The sequence below is a fragment of the Rhipicephalus microplus genome, chromosome 3 (genome assembly GCF_043290135.1).
Source record: "Rhipicephalus microplus isolate Deutch F79 chromosome 3, USDA_Rmic, whole genome shotgun sequence".
NCBI lineage: Eukaryota > Metazoa > Arthropoda > Arachnida > Ixodida > Ixodidae > Rhipicephalus > Rhipicephalus microplus.
In genome coordinates this window covers 95,591,197-95,601,288 of record NC_134702.1, presented here as the reverse complement: position 1 = coordinate 95,601,288, position 10,092 = coordinate 95,591,197, and the positions used below count along the sequence as shown (strand labels likewise).

Sequence of the window (10,092 nt, the reverse complement as noted above, 5' to 3'; positions counted from 1 at the left end):
TTGTTGAAACGTCTTGGAGACACCGGACACCAACGTCTGCTGTTCAAGAGTTTTTATCGTTACTTAATATACGCATTTATCTTTTTTTCGCACTTTTAATAAAACTTCATGTTCAATGCTTTATTTGGACGCCAATGCGTTTACGTACTGCCTTGTCGACTTCGGTGTGTGAATAGAGAATCGGTGAGGTGGTTTCTGCAATTTATCCTGCCATATGCCATGATAATCGATTGCTCTAACAGAACATGTATACGCGATGATACGCGTAGACCTCCTTTCTTTGTTATGAAGGGCGCTATTATCCCGCAAGTTGCCAAGTATTGTCCACTGCTAATTAGGATGTGCTCATTGTAACTAAGAGATTGCGCTTCATTCGCTCGATGGCTTACACAAATCGAAGACATAGTATTGCCGTGGCATCTTGCCCGAGTAAATAACGCGCCTTCACTGGTGAGCACAGGGTATGTATGCGCAGAAAGCATCGTAGCACGAGCTGCTGACAGGATTCAGCTCGTATGCGCCACGCGCTCAGACTTCACGCAGAGAGAAAAAAGGAGACAGCCGACTTTTTTTGTGTTCTACTAACGCGCAGTTCAGCTACCACATTCACTTCAAGTTGTGGGCACAGGTTCGCACATGATACGTTTGTTTGCCTCGTCCATGTACTTCAGCATCGCTACAGTATTTTATACGGACTATAACTGAACACTTGCTAAGGGCAGCTCATTTAATACACATCAATGCTTTGCAGGCTGCTGCCATGTTATGTGCACTCGTATGCTGAGCCTCCAAAGAGGGGCTCTGGAAGTGAAGGCGTTTTTACTCCACGGGGCCTATACTCTTCTATAAATGCAATAAAAATGATAATACTGAGTGCGTGTGTTAACAATAATTTGTGTGCTGCAAAATGGTTCGCAGGAGGTTTTATAGCCCACAAAAGCACGCAAAATATTTCATAAACGACTGTCTGGAAGTTCCACAAAAGTATCTATATCCAAGCCTTAATAAAAAGCAATAAAAGGCAGGCCGAACAAATGTATGACGCAAGAAAAATCATTCTTTATCAACGTAAGTGGTATTAAAAATAATAAAATAAATAATTAAAAAGAGAACAATATGTGTTCGCTTGATCATACAAGGAGGCTGCTTCGACAGTATATCCAGCTATAGGCTGCTTGGTGGACGGGCCGTTAGTGTGCGTGTGTTGGAAGACGACGCAGAGATGGATCCCGATGACCTTCGGTGGGTGTTGAATGGGTGTTTGGTCGTCTTGATGGTGGAAGACAGTGACGCCAGGATCGCTTCCTTCCTTTCCTTTTCGCTGCTGCAGCAAGACTTCTCCTTTTTTCTGGCAAATATCTCGGGCAGCCACTGGATTGAAACGGCGCTCAACAGAGCCAACGCAGCCACCGCTACATCGAGCGGCATATCGGCTTCATTGGCACCACCCCAGAGAACCACAATAACGGAGGCCACGATGACCCCTACGCGACCGAACGCGTAGGAGATCGTGAGGCCTATGCTCCGCACGGTAGTGGGGAAGACCTCCGCCGTGTAGCCGTAGTTGACGCTTAGCGCTGCGGACGCCAGGCTCTCGACGACGAGAGCGACCGCTGAGGATAGCGGGCCCGCCATCGTGACGGACACGGCAGCGTGAGTGACGGCGGAGGCGCACAGGAAAGCGAGCAGTATTGAGAGCGTCTCCCGCTGTCCGTGGTCGCTGATATACCAACAGACGCTCGCGTAGAGCAACGCCTGGACGACCATGTGTATTGTGCGCCACACGTGTCCGGTATCGGCGTTCTGAAGGACGAGACCGTAGTAGGCGAGGTTCACGCTGAACCAGGACAGCAGGACAGACATGACGCCCCAACGGAACAGAGGCTCGTGCATGAGCATGTCGCTGCCACCGACGGTCATGACAAATTGGTTGGAGGCGTCGCGCCTTTGGATGTGAGCGACGAGCGCCCGGAAGGCTTCCCGCGCCTTGTGCGCACTCAGGCCGTTATTGGTGGCAGCGGCCACGGCGGCTGCCTCCGCGGCGCGAGGATTTCCCGTCGAGAGAAGCCAGGTGGGTGACTCGTCCAGAAGGAAGCACCAGAAAACGAGCATGAACGTGGGCAACAGCAGCACTAAGTGCGCCATAACCCAGTGGGGCTCCTGAATGGAGAGCACGTACAAGGCTGGCGGCACTAGGGTCGTGCCGAGTGCTGTGTCCAGGACGCCGTAGGTCGCCCGGTTCTGGTTGCCGGTCACCTCGTAGATGAGGATGAACATGAGCACTTGAACCGAGCAGCTAGCTGCAGAGACAAAGAACCGGGTCACCAGGAACATGACGAACGTTTGCGCAACGCTGCACGCCACGCTGCATGCCAGCAGGCAAATCACACTGCCCAGGATGGCCAGCTGGCGGCCGATCTGGTCGGACACGAACCCGGCGGCTGGCACGAGCAATGCGGCTCCCAACATGTTGGCAATCATGGTGAACTTGTAGAGCCAGCGTTTGTTGCATACAAGGTCCCAGCGGCTCACGATGCTGTCGCTGACGTCTTGGGTGTCGTAATCCCAACGGTAGCATGGAATCACGGAGCGTATCTCCACGGCATCGTCCGGCTGGGAGAATAAGGAATATATCTTGCGTATTAAAAATATATCTCGGCTTGTAAGACTGCAAGTTAGGGTATTTTAATTAGGGCCTTTCAAAGCAGGTACTTTATCTAGCTAAAGCCTGGCCGACAAAAAGGGAAAGTAGCCACCCTTTTCACACTTATAAAGGCAACCCCGCTTCTGAAGCAATGGTTCTTCAGAATAAACAAACAGAGAAGCACTATTCTTGGCAAACTGATCTACGTCAGCGAGTTGGTAGAACATTGATGATGGAGCATCCGATGCATTACTGCAAGGTCGCAGGTTCGGTCCTTGCCAGCAAAAAACTTTTTTTCGTCCACATTTATGTCTTCACAATCATGCATTAAAAATACTAGTAATACCGTCCTCTATACTATCCTTGTAATCCTTGTCTGCACTCATTAACATTCTGTCTGTGTAGTTTAACGTATCTTCTCTAGTTTGTAATTGTACAAAATACCAAGATAAAATAATTCAGCGATTTAAGAGACCTATTGTAGTGGATCTGGCAGAAGCATGGTGGATAACACGTGCATTACCTTATAATGAAACTCACAGGTAACCCAGTGCAATAAGCACAAGAGGCATTGCTTACCTACAATAATATATGCACATGACATGCGTCTATATAAAACTCTGACCGTGTGCAGTTGCTGCAAAGTGGTGCTCTTTCAATCCTTTAGAAGAGTAGTCAGCCACATGCACACTCATAAGGTTTTCATTAACTGAGGGGGTATGAGGAAGGCTTCAAGAGGATGCATTGTTTTTAGTGGTTATTTAACAGTTAACTTGTCTCCACCGTGTACACAATATTAACTGACAAGATGCAAAACGTTCTCTATTATATATGTATTATGGTAATAAAATATGGCGAAATTATCTGCAGGGTGAAGGTGTACTGAGAGGTAAACAACGCATTAAGCTCATGGGCATTCCCGAGCTTATCATGAAGAACGAAATGCTAGTAGTAGGTGACGAGAACCATAAATTCGGGAGCACGCTACTTGGTGATATGTAAGACGCGTCTCTTTCATTGGGCAGTAGCATTGTTACAGAGTATCTGATTTTCAGGCTTATCGCGGCAGATAAGTCAGAAAAAATACAGATTTAATAGACTGTCCTGCTAGTTGCGGGTGCAGAGCAAACAAACGAGAATAATTATGTTATTGTTCCGACTTCAACAGTACGCAGATCCTTCTGTAGGAAAGTTCTCTGTCAATTCTTTTCATTTGCTCGTGAAATAACAGGGCTTGCTGTTAAATTTCCGCTCTTCGTGAATCAGTAGCCTCAGGCTGCATGAAAATCGTGTAACTTCTAACAAGTCAGGCGCCCAAAAAAAAAGGTTTGTTCTAAAAAACCCCACTGTGCCATCGTTTTAACTCTTTAAGGAGAAAGTCTACAATTGCCAACTCATTATGTTATACAATCCGTGGCCAAATATCGTGCAAGCCATAATGAGGCATAGTATGAGAGAAACACATCAAGTTACCCTAACGTCTACCAACTGCACTGTTTGTCCCGAATGAAGCTTTCTGTATCTTGCGTCAACGTGCACTACTTAGGCAATCATCCCTTTTTTGACCAAGCCACAATGCAATATGAAAAAGTGACGTGATGATTGCGTCATATAGACAATAATACATGCCATCATGACGACGGCACATGGTAACGTCACAACATAAGGTCGTTAAGGGTATAGGAAACGCCGGCATTCGTGCCACTTCCTTCACTTGCCGCTTATCGCTAAGGGGCCGCGCAAGGATGCCACCAAGACTTCACTTAATGTCAAGCAAGTCGAGAAGCCCAACTGCGACAGCAATGCTTAGGGTAGTGTCTAGAAATGCTGGCATTATGAAAAATAAGTACTATAACACGTCTATAATCTTCAACTGGGTTCAGTGTACGAGTTAAGACTATGCAGTTACCAACGGTCGGTGATGTATTAGATCACCGGTATTTGCAGCCTTTTTTATCTAAATCTGGAAGTAGTTCCAGTTAGACTCCCTGCAGCGAAGCGATAATCCTCACCGTCGGCAGGGCTGGGTGGTAGACGGTGCATCGGCTGTGGCTGCCGTCGGCTTCGAGTGGTATGGCCGTGTTCCTCCAGGTCTCTCTGGACACGTGGCTCAGATCGTCCGGCTGTCGGCACCAGTGGTCCACGTCGCGACCGATCAGGAAGTTGGCGAACGCGTGCAGCAGTAGCACCGTCACGGACAACATGCCGGTGAAGAGCAGGCGCCGCTGGAAGTTGCCGTGACCCAGGATGGCGTAGACGTTCTCTTGGATGAACATGCGGGTATCGCTTACGAGGACGAACGTCGGAGCCGAGCTCACCAGGTGCGTGGCTGCGCCCGTCTCCTGGGCCGCCGCGTCGTCCTTGGCCGACCGCAGCGTGTCCTCTCTCGGCATAGAGGCAAGCCGTGATCCACGATCCGGTGCAATAAACGTTCTGTATGCGTCAGTTTATGGCTGACTTGATTCGTCAGCGTTCTTGTTCTGGGTGACCTTCACCCAGCACGTCGCATGTCGGTGGCTTCTAGCTCTTCTTAAGCGCGTGGAAGCTGAGCGCGCGAAGAGGAAGACGACGGACCGTGTTGCATACCCACTACCTCCGCGTTTTTCTGATATATTGCACACTGCTTACATTGTACTTTATAATAGAAAGTGTGGTCGATTGCCCTCGCGGGTATGAGCCACTTCTCATTAGGATACAAAATGAAACAAGTAAATTTAGCATTACTTGCTTGCTTGTTTCACAAACGACATCGGGAATTGGGAGAAACATGTTTGCCTGTTTGTCATTCAGTAACCAGGTGTAGCGCAGCCAGAGAAATTGGCCCTGAATCAGGCAGTACCTTCTTTTTCAATATAAATAGCTTTAAAAAATAAATGTTTCTAGAAATGAATAGCTTGTAATATATCCTCTGATACAAACAAAGCACAACGTAAAGTAGTCTTAAGAAACCACTCTAGCAAAAAAAAAAACCGCCAGGCCTGCGCATTGCAGTCTCAGCGTCGGCACTAGGCCATTGTGACAGGGTCATTTACGAGGCTATATTTAATTATTTAAATAATCAAAGAATTGCATGCTATATCTATCAGGACATCTAAAACAATGTACCATCTATCCTTTCACCTTAATGATATCAATTAATTAGTTGATATCTTTACCTTCAAGTAGCATTGCATTGAAAAACACCAAACTTATCACGAATATTATTGTCTTATTTAGATGATCTTTCTTGCATATTTTCCCACTGTCTTTTTTTTGTTTTTCTCCTTTTTATTATTCCTTTTTTATCATTAGGTTACATTGTTTCGCAAATTCTGCTGCTTCACGCTTTATGGGCGATCCCCCGTAGTGGGTAGTGCCATTCTTCCGGGAACCATCATCATCATCATCGTCATCATTATCATCATCATCAAAGCTAGAAAAGCGGCCTTTCAGAGACTGTTAAACACTTTGTGGGCAATCGCTACAAGGTAAACTTGCAGGGTAATCACTACGCCATAAATCATCCTAATTTTTCTCTGGTGAGGAAGCATTCACTATTCCAACCATCATCATTCGCTGGATAAGCATGGTACCGGCTACATACTTGCAAGGAATTATGTGCCATACTTTATGTTGTGGCTGACGAAGCAGAAAAATTATGCCTGAAGGTTTTGTAACGTGTTGGCTCAGTCGATGACCCACTCGTTACGCGATTCGAATTGCATGCCGCCTGGTTGTTACCTTGGTTTAAAAAAAAGATTTATTACCGATATTAACGCGATTACTTTCCCTACATCAAGGCTGTCTAAACCCAGTTTGCAACGGAGTTTCAAGCACCGGCATGACTCTGTCATAGAATACTTGTCTGAATCCCATTGTGTCCTTGGAGGTTTTCATTTACGAGATTTTTGTCTTGTTTCGCACAACAATGGTTACGGGCACTGGAGGTGGTGCATGGTGGTGGTGGACAACTACGACGCACGTGAACATTGTTGTGATCTCGTAACAGCGTTCGTTGTAAAATGAATTATCGATAAAATGCTATGCCTGCGCGAAACACGCAACACAGTGTGTGGGTGGGAAGAGAGAATTTCATAGATGCCTTTGCAAACTCTGCTAAGGCGGCTGCAAATGAAGTTGCGAGGTACCCACTGGGCGGTTAATCACACTTTGCTATGTGGTGGAACAACCACTATGCATTTCTAAGCCAACATGCGCACCAGCGAAGCTGCAAATCTTAATGTTGCTGAGGCGGATGAGGCCGAAAGTGAAGAATTACAACTGAGCCTATCATAACAGGTATGATACTTTATGCCTCTTCCACCTCGTAATGTTCATTACACAATTTTTATAGTTTCGTGCTTGATGCGCTTTAACCACCGCTCTAATTCAATCTGCCGCTAAGCAATGTTGCGCACGTCAACGTGATTCCTCGTCATACATGACCCCAGTACGGGGAGATTTTTTAGGAAAACCTAAACAAAAGACGCTGTTTTCACAAAGCCACTCAAGGATGGTTCACAACAGTGGGTTTCTGGCTGACCCTGGCGTGCTTGGTCTTTTATCCTTTGACCTATCCGTCTACCATTCATTACTATTGTTTACTATATATGGTTATGCATGCTCTTTTTGTATCTTTTCTGTTTGTCTTTGTGCCTACCTTTCCCTCCCGATCAATCTTTTTTTCCATCTTCGAAGTCTTTCTGGTTTCGCCTTTTTCTTTGAATCTCTATTTTTTTTTCTCTTTCCGAACGTGTACAGTCGACCCTTCGACTTTATCCTTGTCTTGCGCGTTCTTTTCTATTTCACTCTCTCATCGTCAGTATTTCAACGTTTCCCTCTGTATACCCCTTTTTTTCTGTATTTGTTCCTTTCTTCCTGTTTTTTCCTCCTTATTTTTGTAGTCCTTCTCTCTGTCACACAGGTCCCGTTAATTAGGCAGGCGATCGCCGGGCTAATTCCAAGGGCTGAAGTATCGGCCCCCCGAACCGCACCACGAAAGCGTGGGCAATTTAGAAGTGGTCATTTTCGGCGTGCCAGCGGATGCTGGCTGTGGCCCAAAGAACAAGTCAGAGCCGAGAGTTGATAAACAAAACAGAACTATATTCTCAGTAACGGCAGATCTAAACAATACACAAGTATGCACACTCTACAATAGTTGAATACAATATGATTGATTGATTTGTGGGGTTTAACGTCCCAAAACCACTATTTGATTATGAGAGACGCCGTAGTGGAGGACTCCGGAAATTTTGACCACCTGGGGTTCTTTAACGTGCACCCAAATCTGAGTACACGGGCCTACAACATTTCCGCCTCCATCGGAAATGCAGCCGCCGCAGCCGGGAATCGAACCCGCGACCTGCGGGTCAGCAGCCGAGTACCTTAGCCACTAGACCACCGCGGCGGGGCTGAATACAATATGTCTCCCACCAAACAACGTACTACACAGTACAATCAGCAACACTCGAAGCAACGGACACAGACAACAATACGCACTACAATGCAGTTGCATGCATTGAACAACCAAGACCCTTAAAGACTAAAGAGATAGAAAACCTATTCAGTCCGAAGTTCTTGGAACAAAAGTCTGAATGATACTCTTCCGAGAATCACTCACTCAAAGTGCAGCGTTGTTGTCGTTCCGTTGCCCCCGAAGTTTCTCTTCCAGGAAACCTCACGTCTTCAATAGGCCACTCTCCAAGCTTCAAACTTCTTCGCCGGAAACACGTCGGCTTCACACACGCAGCTGTTGCCACGCGTCTTCGCTCGATAGCGATAACACACACTCTTGCCTGTAGCTCTAGTCGTCACCCCTCAGGTGGAAATCATCTTCTTCTCCTGCTTTGTCTCTACGGACAAAACCTTCACCGACTACACGGCGGAATCCCTTCGCGCTATGGCGCTATCTTCCGTCTTCTCCTTCGAAGTTTCTCTTCCAGGAAACCTCACGTCTTCTCCTGCTTTGTCCCTACGGACAAAACCTTCGCCGACTACACGGCGGGATACCCTACGCGCTCTCGCGCTAACTTCCGTCTTCTCCTTCGAAGTTTCTCTTCCAGGAAACCTCACGTCTTCTCCTGCTTTGTCCCTACAGAGGAAACCTTCGCCGACTACACGGCGGGATACCCTACGCGCTCTCGCGCTAACTTCCGTCTTCTCCTTCGAAGTTTCTCTTCCAGGAAACCTCACGTCTTCTCCTGATTTGTCCCTACGAACGAAACCTTCGCCGTCTACACGGCGGGATACCCTACGCGCTCTGGCGCTAACTTCCGTCTTCCCCTTATCTCTCGTCTCCGCTGCTCAAACTAATACCTTCCACGCGAGATTCCAGAAAGTTATCCTTTCGTCGGCGCGATGCGCAGCGAAGGCTTGGGAGAGGGCGAGACGGTTTGAATGCCCTCCGCGATGGATGACTCAACCCGGCATGACCACGCCCCTTTCCTTCTAGAAATTTCGAGTGCTTGTATATCTCGAGGAGGCGAGATATACACACACACAACGACTCGTGGCGAAAGGGCACCTTCCCAGTTAACTGCAAGACCAGCCGTTTGGTTCCATTGAAGCCTGGCAAGTCACCATTAGTGTTCACATCATACCGCCCGATTGCACTGGCTAGTTGCTTGGGCAAAGTGATGGAGAGGATGGTACTTGGACGGCTAGAATGGTTCCTGGAGCATCACAACATCTACCCGGACTCTATGACGGGATTTCGCCGTGGCCGGTCATCAATTGATAGCATCATAGACCTGGTCAGCTACGTGCAACACGAAAAAGGCCGTAAGCCTCTCTGCGCTTCTTTATTTCTTGATGTTAAAAGGGCGTACGATAACGTCACACATGAAGCTGTCCTCACCGCTCTCAAGGAGGTAGGAGTGGGTGGTCGGATGTTTCAGTGGCTACGCAGCTATCTCTCTGAGCGATCCTTTTTCGTGAGAACCGAGGATGGTGACACTTCGCTACATTACAGCCAACGTGGTGTTCCCCAGGGTGGCATACTTAGCCCTGTACTATTCAACCTGACGCTAATAGTTCTCAATGAGCATCTGCCAAGTACTGTCAGATTGTCAATGTACGCGGACGACATCTGCGTTTGGACGTCTGCAGTAACGCGTCTACAGCTGCGAGCGCGAATTCAGAGAGCTGCCACTCAAGTTGCTATTTACCTCCGTGAACGAGGTCTGAAAATTTCCTCTGAGAAATGTGCACTAGTGGCATTTACGCGCAAACCAATGCATAACTACAGCGTTCTGATAAACAGCGAAAGAATACGCCACCTCCGATCATACAAGTTCCTAGGTGTTATAATTGACAGAGATCTTTCATGGAGCTCACATGTATCACACATGAAAAGGCGATTGACAGGCATCTGTCATTTGTTCAAGTTCTTCGCTGGAAAGAACTGGGGAATGTCCACAACTGCTATATTGCGACTATACAGGATTATTTTCCTTGGATTCCTTCGGCAC

The 10,092-nt window shown here is 47.3% G+C and overlaps 1 protein-coding gene across 1 annotated transcript; it reads right to left on the bottom strand.

The window, feature by feature from the left end:
- Positions 1–1,164: 1,164 nt before the first annotated feature.
- Positions 1,165–5,037, bottom strand: LOC142802879 (solute carrier family 22 member 7-like). Its single transcript, XM_075887955.1, has 2 exons — positions 4,657–5,037; positions 1,165–2,613 (listed from the first exon to the last, which is right to left on the bottom strand). Exons 1-2 carry the CDS (start codon positions 5,035–5,037, stop codon positions 1,165–1,167), a joined length of 1,830 nt encoding a protein of 609 aa, XP_075744070.1.
- Between the last annotated feature and the right edge of the window lie 5,055 nt (positions 5,038–10,092).